Source organism: Pelodiscus sinensis, chromosome 15 (genome assembly GCF_052426305.1).
Source record: "Pelodiscus sinensis isolate ZL-2025 chromosome 15, ASM5242630v1, whole genome shotgun sequence".
NCBI classification, from domain to species: Eukaryota; Metazoa; Chordata; order Testudines; family Trionychidae; genus Pelodiscus; species Pelodiscus sinensis.
In genome coordinates, this window is record NC_143066.1 from 31,763,389 (window position 1) to 31,777,554 (window position 14,166).

Consider the following 14,166-nt stretch of genomic DNA (forward strand, 5'->3'; position numbering starts at 1 on the left):
GCGATGATGATGAGGAGGAGGGGAAAGTATCATTTTTATCCCAGTTATTGCCTGGTGCTGAAATATCTGTGTCTTTGACTCATCCCAGCTTTAGACATCCCATTGGCTCAGGCATGCTCCCTGGAGTCCACATGCAAGGATGCCATCGCCCGTGCCCTATGCTGCATAGTGGCAATATTGCAGTGCGTGGGCTTACAGCTACAGAAAGAAACGCTCAAAAAAGAAACATACCCAGCCCACACTCTCTCCTTCACCACAGTTCCCATCACTACAGAGGATGGAGCAGGAGACCACTGAGCCACAGTCTTGCGAGTCAGACCCAGATACCTTCCCAGATACAAATTCATCCTCTTCGCCCAATGAATCAGTCATGCCACTGCCTTCAACCACAGCTGACTAGTTCACACCCTTTCAGGATCTCTTTAAGAGGGTTGCAGCTGTCCTCAATATTGTCATGGAGGAGGTCTAGGAGACATTCTGAGCTCACCAATATCCTCCAGGCCACCCCATTGTCCAAGATTGCTCTGCCTTTAAATCCAGCCATTATGGAGCCTGCCAAGTCTGTCTCACAGACCCCACCACTATCCCCTGTGCTTTCCCCTCTTTAAAAGCACCTGTGCTTTCCCCCTTTTCTCTTCTTTTGAAATAACTTCCTTTTCCCCTTCCACACATGCCCTTTTCTGAAAGAGCTCTTTCGGAAAAAGGCTTCTTCCTCATAGAATGAGGATTACCAAGGCCGGAAAAATCCCTCTGTTCCTGCAATTTTTTTTTCAAAAGAACATGATTGCAGTGTGGACATAACGGGATGATTTTTTTAAAAAAAACTTTGCAGTGTAGACATACCCAGAGAGAGACTGAAGTCTTCCACTATTCTTTCCTCTTTCAGTTTCTGGTTTTTCATGTGTGAGATACCTATCCCTATGTCTAATGGAAGATGCCTATTCAATGCTCTGGAGAAAGGTGAAAGACACCCAGGGATTTGATAATGCTTGCCAACTGCTGGTTTAAAAGTAAAAGAGGAGATTATTCACCTTTAACAGTAACTGACGTTCTTTGAGATGAGCGTTCCTGTGAGTGCTCCACAGTGGTTCAGTGAGTCCCAGCGCTGCAGACCAGATTCTTCACTGCAGTGCCTGGGGAACTGCGCCTGTGTGGCAGGCAAGGCACATGGGCACCACTCGGCACGACCACACATGTGCCACCACCCTCCCCTCAGTTCCTTCTCTACCAGGAAACCTGGCCTGACAAAAACTGTGTCTAAAGTAGAGGGAAAGAAAGGAGGGTAGTGGAGTACCCACAGAGATCCTCATTTTGAAGAATGTTGGTTACTGCTAAAGGTGAGTAACCTCCTCTTCAAGAGAGAGAGATGTCCCTGTGGGTGCTCAGCTGCAGGTGACTGCAAAGCAGTGTGTCCTATGGAGGTAGGGACTTTGGATCGGGTAAGCAGTTTTTCTTTAAAAACTCTTAAGCCTGGAGGGGAGGAGGAAGGCTTCAAGTGCTGCTCCTGCCCCCACCACTATCCCATTGGCTGGTTTCAGGTGAGAGCTGCCTGTTTGAATAACAGGAAGCCATGAATCACTATGCCCCCTCCCCTCTAGGGCTCCTAGTTATTCACAAAGCACATGTCTGCAGCCTGTGGGGGAGGGGAGCAGGCTCCTTGCCCGCATATTGAGAAACTGCTGGGCTGCTGGCTGGTAAGTCTCTTGGCCAGAGCCTGCCTCTGGCACTGTAGCCCCTCCCTTCCTCAACTCTCTGCCTTCCACTCCTGCCCCCTACTGCACTCCAATCCCCTGCCTCAGATCACAGTCCCCTCCTGCCCTAGCTTACAACCCAAACCCCTGCATCCCAATCCCCTGACCCCCTTCTATATCCCAATTCCCTGCCCTAGGTTACAACCCAACCCCCTGAACTCCAGTCCAGTGCTCCGGACACAACTGCCTCCTTCACCCAAATTCCCTCCCAGATCCCACATTCCCTCTTGCACCCCAATCACTTACTCCAAGCTCCCTTCTGCACCTAAACCCCCATCCCAGACCGCACACTTCCTGCATTGATATCATGGAAGAGTGCAGCCCTTGACTATTTTCCAAATTCTTGGAGTGGCCTCCCCATCAAGCAGGCCTTGCCCACCCTGCTCTAAGGATTTTTCCTTTGAAAGGTCATGACCACTGGATTTGCCCACTCTCTTTAGTTGTCAGTTCATCCTGACCACGAGCCCATTTCAACAAAGCACTTAAACAGCTAGGCTGAGTCTAGACTGGCATGATTTTGCAGAAATACTTTTAATGGAAAAGTTTTTCCATTAAAAGTATTTCCGCAAAAGAGCGTCTAGATTGGCACAGATGCTTTTGCGCAAAAGCATCCATGCCCAGTATAGACGTGCTTTTGCGCAAAAAAACTTTGATGGCCATTTTAGCCATCGGGCTTTCTTGCGCAAAAAATTAAGGTGCCTGTCTACACTGGCCCTCTTGCGCAAGTATTCTTGCACAAGAGGGCTTATCCCTGAGCGGGAGCATCAAAGTATTTGCACAAGAATTCTTACATTAGAACGTCAGTGCTCTTGCGCAAATTCAAGCGGCCAGTGTAGACAGCTGGCAAGTTTTTGCGCAAAAGCAGGTGCTTTTGCGCAAAATCTTGCCAGTCTAGACGCACCCCTAGAGTACATCTATACAGTGCCATGTAGCACGAAATAAGCTATGCAATTCAAGCTACGTAAATTGCGTAGCTTATTTCCAGATAGTCTATTTCAAAATTTGGCACTATCTACACAGTGCCAAATTACAAAATAGGCTGCTATTCCTACAAGTCCCTTCATCCTTGAGGAACGAGGTTTACTGGAACGTCAGAATAGCAAGCTTGTTATTTCAAATATATTTCGAAATAACGGGCTTGTTGCTAAGATGCAGAAAACATTATTTTGGGATACTGGGCATATCCCAAAATAATGCTTCTGTCTAGAGGTACCCATATTTAGCTTTAAGCATGCGAATAGTCCCACTGACTGCTATAAGACTATTCATAGGCTTTGCTAAATCAGTGCCAAAGGGAGCTGGTCACACAGAGATACTATAGCATGGGAAGCAGGTAGTCCTTGCCTCACTCACTGGGAAGTTCTGGTGAGAAATTCACTTCAAAACACCACAGAGAATTACTATCTTATCTGAAAAAAGCGAAGAAGTGGGTTGCGCCCATGAAAGGTCATGAAAGCTCTAAAAAAAATTTTTTTAAGCCCTAAGGGCTGCAAGACCTTTTTTAAGTTTTTAAAGTTTTTCAGTTACAAACTAACACAGCTACTCCTCTGATACTTTATCTCATCTGAAATCGGTGTCAAGAAAACAGTATGTGAAGCTATTCAGTCCTTGCACTGTCTACAGAAAATTGAAAACACAGCAATATCATTTAGGCAATACAACTGGTGCTTTATAATTACAGTACTGCTTTGATAAAGAAAACTATTTTGCTAATGTCAAAGTACACCACTGTGGTGGTTGACAGGTGTAAAAGGAATCAGGCTACCCAGGAATGAATGTTCCTGTTTCATTGAACAATATAACATATTTTCAGAGAATAGAACACATTCCCTTGCTTAAGGCCAGTCATGTAAAAAACTTTGTAAACAGGATGTCAAACATGTTCATCTGAAGCATATCAAGTTCATGGAAGTGTTCATTGAATCTTGCAGTGTTATAGATGATTATATCCAAATTTCAGACAACTGTCCTTTCAATGTGCTTGAAACAATGGAAAGAACCTGAATTCAGAGTCATCAGTAACGAAAAGTTATATCAATAGATTCACTACTTCAGGATTGATAAGCCTACTGTCTAAGGTTTATCTGAGTAGTATAGGTTATTAAAGAGGGCAAGAACAAAGTGATCTTTCTTTCCAGTTTCAGTTTCCTGGCACATGAGAAAATAGTTCTGTGAATTGATAGTCCTAGAATCCCAGTGGATCACTGCACCCCACATTCTTCATAGTGATATTATTATATTAAGATCTAGCTATATATTATAGAAATGTGCATCTGTTTGCCTGTCCATCTGTGAGTTCATTTGTTCAAGAACTCCTCCTAACTGGTAAGAGCTAGTACCACCAAATTTGATATGCAGCTTCATTTTCTCCCAACTTAAAGCAAGGTCAGGATTTGGATATGCCAAGAAAATGGGAAGTACCTGAAATGGGATTGTTTTCCATAACATGGAAAGAGAGGGGTAGAAAAGGCCCCATTGGATGAAGTTGAAAAAGACCTGCCGGGGATAAAAGGTGCCTATCAGATGGGGATGGAAAAGCCCCCACTAGCTGTGCAGGGGAGACAAAAGGTCTTGTCAGATAAGGGAGGGGAAACAAGTCCCTGATGGATGGGGAAGTGGGAGCAAAGACCTTGCTGGATGGGGGAAAGAAAAGACCCCACAGAATTGGGGAGGCGTGAGAGATGGCTCCTGATGGACTGGGAGGGGAAGAGAAAAGGTCCTTGCCAGACACTGAGGGGGAAGGGGAAAAAAAGCCATACTAGACAAGGGGAGGAGGAAAATCCCTGTCAGATGTGGGGGGCGGAGGAAGAAAACCCCACTGGATGGGGAGTGGGGGGAAGAAGGCTTCACCACCCCCCAGAGGAGCCACAGCCTTCTCCTCCAGCACCACTAGGCCAGCAAATACACCTGCCCCCTGGCTGGCCTGTGCAGCCCTTCTCTCCCTGACCCTAGCTCAGGCTGGGGCCAAGCTGCTGCGTAGGCCAGCGGGGAGGGTGCCCTCCCTGCTGCCCTAGGCCACCTCAGGGGGAGAAGCTGGCAGCCACCCTCTGCCATGAACCCTTCTCCCTCTCCCCTGAGCTCCCCCACTTCCCAGTCCCATGCCCTGATTCCTGCACCCCCAGTCCTCTGCCCTGAACCCCTCCTTACTCCTCGCACTGACTCCTGCACTCCCACCCTGAGACCCTCAAAACCCAATCCTCACTTTCACTCTCTGCCTCCAATCCCCAGCCTCCTGCCCTGAGTTCCCTACATCCCTAAGGCCCTGCCATGACTCCTGCACCCCCACACTGCAGCCCACTGACCTGGATGCAGGGTTTGGAAAGTAGCAGCATAGTGCAGGGAGCCTTTTCTCTGTGGGTCTGTCAGTAGCCCCCAGATTCTATTGTGGTGCATCTTGGGGAAAACAATTTGGGAATGCTAAAAGGGGTGGAATTAATGCTCAGAGCAAGCAGGGACTTGGGGCTGATCCTTGAACTTTTTCCAGAAATGGTCATAATTTGGTCAGAAATGCTTCAGCACGGAGTATGGTGGAAGCTGTGAGCCTCCATCCCTATCCTAGGGTGGACAAGAAAAGGAGGTATAGAAACAGGCCGGTGGCCAAATTCCTGGGGACCATAGAAGGGACAGTAATTTTACATCCTGGCATAGTATATGATGCTGTAGAGTTGTTTTGGGAGGATAGTGTTCACCTGTCCAACTTAGGTGCTGTCATATTTTTAACTGATATAAAAGATGGCATCCCAGTTTGGTGAGGGGAGGAGGCAATCAACTAATTGCTGGCACCTCCTTTTGGCAGATGGCCAGGGCAGGTACTCCATAGGAAAGGTACACAGTGGCCAGATAAATGGCTTGGAAAAGGACTTAAAAGAGGTGATCATTAAAGGAATGAGGGGTTATTGGGAGCTCCTTTGAGTGATATGGTAGGGAACCAACCTCCTCCCCATTCTTATAGTCCATCTTAACCCTCCTGCGAGGCAGGGGTAGATGATAAGATCCCTGCAATGGATTTGCTAGAGGGAGAGGGATGGGAAAAGAGGGGGAATTGGTAAAAGTCTCACTCCCAAAAAATTGTGGAATAAACATGGAGGTTACTTGTACTGTACACTCCTATCTGCCAGGTTGCTCCAGACATCTAATAATAAAGTTGTAGCCTGATGAAATCCTGGTCAAATATCTTCTGTCCTTTTAGCATAGCCTGACAATGACATCTAGCAAGAAATAAGCAGCAAAGAGAGAAACAATAAATGTCTTGTTTTAACTCACCTGTTCCTAGTAATAAAATGTTTTAGATGAAAAACATAAAGTATTAAGTGTAACAAGTGTCACTAAAACATTTTTCAGTAAGATGGTAATGGTGAAAATGAGATAACAGTGCACATGCTTTATAGCTGACCAACAGAGTTCCAGATGCACTGCTTCATAACTCATAATATCCTTTTTAAAAACATGGTTTGTGATCTAATAGGATTTGTGTGATTCAGGATGCGGTAAATGTGTCCTTAGGGACATCTGTAAGAAGAATTCACATCAACAAGTGTATGCCTTTCTATGGCGATCTGATTATTGTGTTAAAATTGTAAGCGGCATTTTAGACATGGTTACAGTAAAGGTTACAGGCGCTCTTTGGATCTAAAATTTCATTTTGGAGCAAGAGGTCCCCAAGGGCTGGTTTCATTTATTTAATTACATTTTACAAGACATGGGTAATAGTTTTAGATCAAAGTATAAAACCCTACTTCCAGGCAAATTTGCAATGTAATTCAAAGTGGTAAATTGCTAAACTCTTTTAACATTTGTTTCACGTGACAGAATGATATAGAGATGTAGACTGATAAATAATAGATTAAGTAAAATAACAGATTAAATATAATAATATCATTTCATATTAAAATGGTAACTAATAAACTGAAAAATACATTTTAATTTTAACAATAGACATTTTTGATAAGATAGTATAATACTAAAGGAAATTGTTCCTACCAGCCTTTTAACTTTACTTTTCTTAGTCTTACAACCTTAATGTTTTGAACAAAGAAGTTGGGTTGTTATGATTCTAGTATCTTTTTAAAAAATTCGTTAGATTTCATAGGGATTTTACTATAGTAAGATGGATTTTACTATAGTAAGACTGATTGTTACACTCTCTTTAATTAGATAAGAATGTAGTTCTCTTTATAATTTTATTTTTCATATATAAACTAAGGAGACAACATTACATTTTTTTCTGGCAATGAAGTTTCTCAGTAGTTTCCTGTCCCATGGTCTCGGGATTTATTTATATTGGAAACCTAGCACAGTTTCTCTGTTAGGTCCCTTTGAGCTTGGAATTTAGATTATCTCAGGTTTTTTCAATATCTATTAGGTGTCTTTGAGAAGTCAGCCATATTATCCACTTAATCTTAGGATGTGTCTACACTGTACCCTTAGCTTGAAATAAGCTACCCAATTTGAGCTACACAAATTACATAACTTATTTTGAGTTAATTTTGAAATAGCTTATTTCGTAATTTGGCGCTGTCTACACAGATCCAAATTTCGAAATAGCCACTGTTCCGAAATGTCGCTTAATCCTCCTGGAACAAGGATAGCAGGGATGTCAGAATTTCATTATTTCAAAATAACGGGCTTTTTCAAAAAAACGTGGAATAGCTATTTCCGGATACCGGAAGTATCCCAAAATAGTGCTGCAGTGTAGATGTACCCTTAGTGATTCTCTCAGCACAGCTAAAAGTTGTGATGCATCTAAGCTATTTTCTGTCTTAATATACTTCCACCTTCATAAAATTGAGTCCATCTAAATAAAATACTAATATGGTACTTATTATTCAAACTGTTATTGTTTGGAAAAATTGTTTATCCAGATACTAATTATTAAATGTATTTGAAATAAAATAGATTTAAAAGATGTATTAGATTTAAAAATTACCTTTAATTTGGAAATAAATAGATTGTCTTTGATTTACCCCTTATCTTAGGTTTCCCGATAGTACCTATCAATTTTATTTGCAGGTAGTTTGTCATACAGTTATATTTATAGTAAGAATAAGAGTTAAATCACTAAGGGTATGTCTACACGAGGAGTTCCACGAGGAGTACAGCTAGTTCGGATTAGAAGTCTAATCCGAACTAGCTACTTGGTGCCGCGTGTAGCCACGCGGCACGGGGTTCGAACTAGCCGGCATTTAAAAATGGTGCCGGCCGGCTTCATGCAAATGAAGTCCGGGAAATTCAAATCCCAGGCTTCATTTGCAACTGCGGATGACTACATTACCCCCGCTAGTTCGTACTAGCGGGGTAGTGTAGACATACCCTAAGTGTTTATAAGGAGGATGACAAAAACATTGGGCCAAGATTCAGTACTTAAGCATATGCTTAACTTTAGACATTTGACTTCAATGAAACATTTTTAGGTAGACCCACTGTCTTTGAATAAATTGCTAGTGTTTTTCCTGTTCCATGCTCCAGGAATCTGTTTAAATTAACTATTTCAATAGAACCATTTAAATGCTTAAAGGTAGGCAAGTGCTAAAGTACTTTGATTCGGCTGAGGCTCCAAGAGGAAGGTGCATAGCTGTAGTAGGTAGTGAGTTTTTTGGGGAGTAGTTGTGTTTTCCTTTCTGGGAAAGGGCATCTGATGGGCACTATAGTGTGGTCTCTGATGGGAAGTAAAGGATATTTGGGAGTCCCTTGTGAGTGTAAGAGGTCATAGTTTCTAGGGTTTAGAGACAAAGAATAGCAGAATCTAGTGGCATAATCCACATCAGATATAACTTACTGTGGACTGAGAGGCTTCTCTTTTCATTCCTCAGCTCCATTTACTGATCTGTTTTTTAATATATCTAGAGACAAAGGTTACTTCTTGCCCCTCTACTGGATCCATTTTCAGTATTTCCTTGATGAAGGAAATTTTTGTTGGTTCCTTCCCTTTCTTAATCTCTCGAGTTACTTCTTTGTGAGTATTTTTACTTCCTGTTTAATCTTTTATTCTTTAAATCTGCAGATAATCACTTAAGAAGTCTTTTCTTTTTTATCTGTCTAGAGGGCTCAGCTGGGAACCTATAGTAAAAACTATTTATTTCTAAAGAGCTGTCACCATTTTTAAGCCCATTCATGCAACTAAGAATTACAGTTGCTCCATTGTAGCCTTTTTTCTCAATTTCTTTATATTATCTGTCATCCTTTGTCCCTATTAATAAAAACAAAACCCAACTATTTATTCGTTTATCTGTCAAGAATGGATGGATACAGTTTAGAAACCTGGAGAATACTTATCTGTGGTATTAAGAAGTACAATAGTTTTAAAAAGGCAATATTTCCAACTGTTTCTTGGCTCAAGCATGAATGGATCTATCTAACTACTTCCAGTGCTATTTTACCAGTAGGCAGGATTGCTAGCCTAAGAGCTAAATTTACGTGGTGTTGAGCAGGTGTATGAATAATCTGGAATTCTTTGAGTGATGTCCCCATGGGTGCTCCATTGTTGGTGTCAGGCTCATCCCAGTGCCGCAGTCTTTCGTAGAAGTGTCAAGTCGAGCCATGCATGTGCGAGACGGGAGCGTGCCGTTCGCGCCTTTGGAGTTTGTGTGTGTGGCCCAACACACCTCAGTTCCTTCTTTACCACCCTCGGTTGCAAACGGAGCTCGATCCCTCTCCTCCTCTTCAGATATCTGTAGACAGGAATTGATTCTAATTAGTTGTAAATAAGTTATTTCATTCTCATTTTCCTTAGTTAGTAATAGTAGAAAAGCCCCAACTTTTCTTCTTCCTATTTATTGCTGGAAATAGTTGAGGCGCAGTTCCTGAGGCACAGTACGCTGCCAATCTCCCTGGACACAGTCTTCAGGCCTGTAAAAAACAAACAAACAAAAGAAGAGAAGAGAGCATGAAAGAAAAGGAAGAAAAACAAAATAATACAATTATCATCAACAACTAAATTAGGGTACGTCTACACTACAGCGCTAGTTCGAACTAACTTAGTTCGAATTAGTTAATTCGAACTAAGCTAGTTCGAACTAGCGCATCTAGAACTAAAAACTAGTTCGAACTAGCGTTTTGCTAGTTCGAACTAGCGCGTCCACACTGATTGGACGCAGGGGGGCATTTAAGGGCAGCTGAAACCGGTTCTGGCAGGGCATCAGGTCAGCAGTTGCTTTGTGTGGCTGCTGTCTGAGGCTATCTGAGGCTCGTGCTTAAAGGGACCCCCCCTGGACAGCCGGTTCTCAGCTTTTCCTGCTTGCTTGCCAACCTCGCCGAGGGACAGCAAAGCGTCGGTCTCTGTGCCCGTCTGTGTCGGTGCTTCCCTTCGGGGGGGACTGCCGCAGGTGGCAACATGGAGCCACGGCTCGCCCTGCACCTTCTGGTGCACGTTCTGGACTTGCTACTGCAAGCCTGCCAGCAATGGCTCGAGGCTGCCTGGCACCACCTGGGGAACGTCAGCCCCCTGCCTCTCCGCCTGGCCGCCCTGGGGGCCGTGGAGGAGCCGCGGCGGCGCCCCGGCACCGGCGTGCCCCGCCGCATCTGGCGTCTGGACACCAGCAGCGACTGGTGGGACCGCATCGTCCTGGAGCGCTGGGACGACCGACAGTGGACCCAGAACTTTAGGATGAGGAGGGACACCTTCCTGGAGCTCTGCGAGTGGCTCGCCCCTGCCCTGCAAAGAAGGGACACTCGCATGAGGCCCGCCATCCCCCTCCAGAAGCGGGTGGCCATCGCCCTCTGGAAGCTCTCCACGCCGGACAGCTACCGATCCGTCGGGAACCAGTTCGGCGTGGGGAGATCCACTGTCGGAGCAGTGCTCATGCAGGTACGGCGCTCGTCGGCCACCGAGCCGGGGGGGAGGGGGGCTGCGAGGAGGGGATGGGCCGCCCCAGGGACAAAGGGGGGGGCAGGAGGAGGCGAAGGCGCCCCGCACCGGAGGGGTCGGGCTGTCCCGGCCGTACTACACGCCGCCAGGGGGGTTGCTTCCGGGAGTGGGGCGCGGGGCACTGCCAGGGCATGAATGCTCCCAGCCACCCGGGCGCCCCACTGATTGACGCTTTGCTGTGTCTCTCTCCGCAGGTGGTCAAGGCCATCAACCGGGTGCTGCTCCGCAGGGTGGTCCGCCTCGCCGACCCGGATGCCGTCATCCGGGGATTCGGCGCCCTCGGCTTCCCCAACTGCGGGGGGGCCATCGACGGGACGCACATCCCCATCCGTGCCCCGGAACACCAGGCGTCCCGGTACGTGAACCGCAAGGGGTACTTCTCCGTCATCCTGCAGGCCGTGTGTGACCACCGGGGACAGTTCACGGACATAAATGTGGGCTGGTCCGGCAAAGCACACGACGCCCGGGTGTACCGGAACTCCTCCGTGTGCCAGCGGCTGCAGGACGGGACCTTCTTCCCCGACCGCCACATCAGGGTCGGGGACGTGGACATGCCCGTCTGCCTGGTGGGGGATGCCGCCTACCCACTGCAGCCCTGGCTCATGAAGCCCTACACGGGGCACCTCAATCCCTCCCGCCAGGCCTTCAATAACAGGCTGAGCAGGGCCCGCATCGTGGTGGAGGGGGCCTTCGGGCGACTGAAAGCCCGCTTTCGATGCCTCCTCACCCGTCTGGACCTGGCCGAGCACAACATCCCTCCCGTGGTGGCGGCATGTTGTGTGCTCCACAATTTGTGTGAGCGGAAGGGGGAGGCTTTCTTGCCAGCCTGGATGGCTGAGGCTGACCGCATGGCTGGACACTACGGTCAGCCCCGCACCACCGCCGTCCGGGAAGCCCAGCGGGGGGCCATCCGGATCCGGGAAGCCCTGCGGGAGAGCTTCCAGGTGGAGGAGGAGGAGGACTGACCTCTCCCTGCATGCCCCACCGGGGCCTTCTTCCACCCTACCCCCCCCCTTCCCCTTTCCCCTCCCTATCTACTGTACAATAAAGACACCTGTTTTTCAAACAAAAACGTCTGTTTATTTCAGAGAACTGGGGTGGGGGAGGGAGGAATGAAGGTGGGAGAAGGGAGGGGGAAACCTGGGACGAGGGAGCTGGAAGGGGAGGGGAGGGAAGGGAGGAAGGGAAAGGAAAGCTCAGGGGTGGGAGTCTGGGTGCCTCTCCCGTCTCGCCACACTGCGGGTCCGGGGGCGTCGGTGGGGAATGGTTGTGGAGGGGGGGGCAGAGAGGACAGGGGGTGTGGATGAAGCAGGAGCGGAAGCAGGAGCGGAAGCAGGAGGAACAGGAGGAGCAGGGGGAGCAGGGGGAGCAAGAGGGGGATCAAGAGGGGGAGCAGGGGGAGCAAGAGGGGGAGCAAGAGGGGGAGCAGGGGGAGCAAGAGGGGGAGCAAGAGGGGGAGCAGGGGGAGGAGGAAATGGAAAGCGGTCTAGCAGGCTCTGGAGGTGGCCTCGCAGGGCACGGCCCTGCTCCTCCAGGGCCTCCAGACTCCTCTGGCGCAGCCTGAGGTCCTCCTGGACCCAGTGGTCCTGGAGACGGAGCTGTCGGTCCAGGAACCGGAGATGCCGCCTCTGGTAGTCCTCCTGGTTCCTGGCTGTCCTGCTTGCCCGGGCACGGGCGGCTGCTGCAGGCGGTGTGGTGCGCCCTGCAGTCCCCGGTGCTGCAGCTGTGGTGCAAGAAGACCAGCGGTCAATTACCCCAGGGGCCCAGGTGTGTGAAACCCAGCTCCCCTCTGCAAGGCCAGGGCCCCTGCAGGATCCCCAGCTGCTGCTCCGTAGTGGGCAAGGCCCAGGCGCACGGTCCCGAGGCTCCCTCTCGCCCCAGCCCCCCGTACACATAAGGGGAACACGAGGGTACTCACAGGTGGACGCCTCCCCGGCCTCTGATGATGCAGGCGAGCGGCTCTGTGGGGTGCCTCGGGGGTCCCGGGTCCTGGGAAGGCTGGCGGCAGGCTCCTGGCTCTCAGAGCCCTCTTCCTCCTCCTCGGTGTCCAGGAGCGGTCCCTCTGCCCCGGGGTCAATCACGTCCCGGGGGGCAGGGACGGCATGAGGCCCCAGGATGCGGTCCAGGGCATGGAAGTGGGGGCAGGCCTCCGGGTCAGCCTCTGGCAGGCAGGCCCGGGAGTAGGACTGCCGCAAGTCTTTAATCTTGCAGCGCACCTGCTCCCGGCTGCGCTGGTGGCCCCTGGCGGCCAGGCTGGCAGCCATGCGTCCATAGACGGCCGCGTTCCGGTGGCTAGTGCGGAGATCGTGGACATTTGAGGCTTCCCCCCAAACCTCGATGAGGTCCACGATCTCCGCACTTGACCAGGCGGGCGCCCGCCTTTTGCGCCCCCGGGCAGGCTCCCGGGAGCCGCCAGGCTGGTCGTGGGGAGCAGTGGAGGGCTGGGAGCCCTCGGATGGCTGGCTCATCCTGTGGCAGGTGCAGGCTGTGCAGGCACGGGTGCTGGCAGCCTTGCAACTGGCACAAAGTGAGTAGCCAGCCCATGGCCCTTTAAGGGCTCCGGGGCCGGGAGGGGGGCAATAGAGTTTCCCTGGTGTTGGCCAGAGTGGCCACCAGGGAAACCTGGGAAGCCTTAGCCTCCCACTAGTTCGAACTAAAGGGCTACACAGCCCTTAGTTCGAACTAGCTAGTTCGAACTAGGCGTTAGTCCTCGTAAAATGAGGTTTACCTAGTTCGAACTAAGCGCTCCGTTAGTTCGAATTAAGTTCGAACTAACGGAGCGCTAGTGTAGCGCATAGGAAAGTTAGTTCGAACTAACGTCCGTTAGTTCGAACTAACTTTCTAGTGTAGACATACCCTTAGAAAGTAAGAGCCGCCAAACATAATGAAAGGTGTGCGAGAAAAACAAAACAAAACAAAAAGCTGCCACAGCCAGGGTGAAAAAAAGAGGGGGTATGTCTACACTACCCCGCTAGTTCGAACTAGCGGGGTAATGTAGGCATACCGCAATTGCAAATGAAGCTCGGGATTTGAATTTCCCGGGCTTCATTTGCATAACCGGGGCACCGCCATTTTTAAATCCCCGCTCGTTCGAACCCCGTGCCGCGCGGCTACACGCGGCACGAACTAGGTAGTTCGAACTAGACTTCCTAGTTCGAACTACCGTTACTCCTCATTCCACGAGGAGTAACGGTAGTTCGAACTAGGAAGTCTAGTTCGAACTACCTAGTTCGTGCAGCGTGTAGCCGCGCGGCACGGGGTTCGAACGAGCGGGGATTTAAAAATGGCGGCGCCCCGCTTATGCAAATGAAGCCCGGGAAATTCAAATCCCGGGCTTCATTTGCAATTGCGGTATGCCTACATTACCCTGCTAGTTCGAACTAGCGGGGTAGTGTAGACATACCCAAGGTGACAGAGAAAACAGAACAACAACAAAATGCCACACTCTCCCGGATTTAAAGAGTCTGAGAAGTGGTGTGACCCTATGCCTGCTTCAGAGAGCCATGGATCTTGTATTTGTTGCTTGGGGGAGGCACACATCTCCCAGAAGTG

At 48.9% G+C, this 14,166-nt stretch overlaps 2 protein-coding genes across 8 annotated transcripts in view; one reads left to right on the top strand and one right to left on the bottom strand.

Annotated features, from left to right (window-relative positions):
* SDK1 (sidekick cell adhesion molecule 1) overlaps nucleotides 1–14,166 on the top strand; it is an 844,750-nt gene that overhangs the window by 237,579 nt on the left and 593,005 nt on the right. The gene's annotated exons all lie outside the window — the stretch shown is intronic.
* Nucleotides 11,777–13,391, bottom strand: LOC149523558 (uncharacterized). Its single transcript, XM_089769285.1, has 2 exons — nucleotides 12,533–13,391; nucleotides 11,777–12,337 (listed from the first exon to the last, which is right to left on the bottom strand). The coding sequence occupies exons 1-2, from the start codon at nucleotides 13,080–13,082 to the stop codon at nucleotides 11,811–11,813; spliced, it is 1,077 nt and encodes a 358-aa protein (XP_089625411.1). The 5' UTR covers nucleotides 13,083–13,391; the 3' UTR covers nucleotides 11,777–11,810.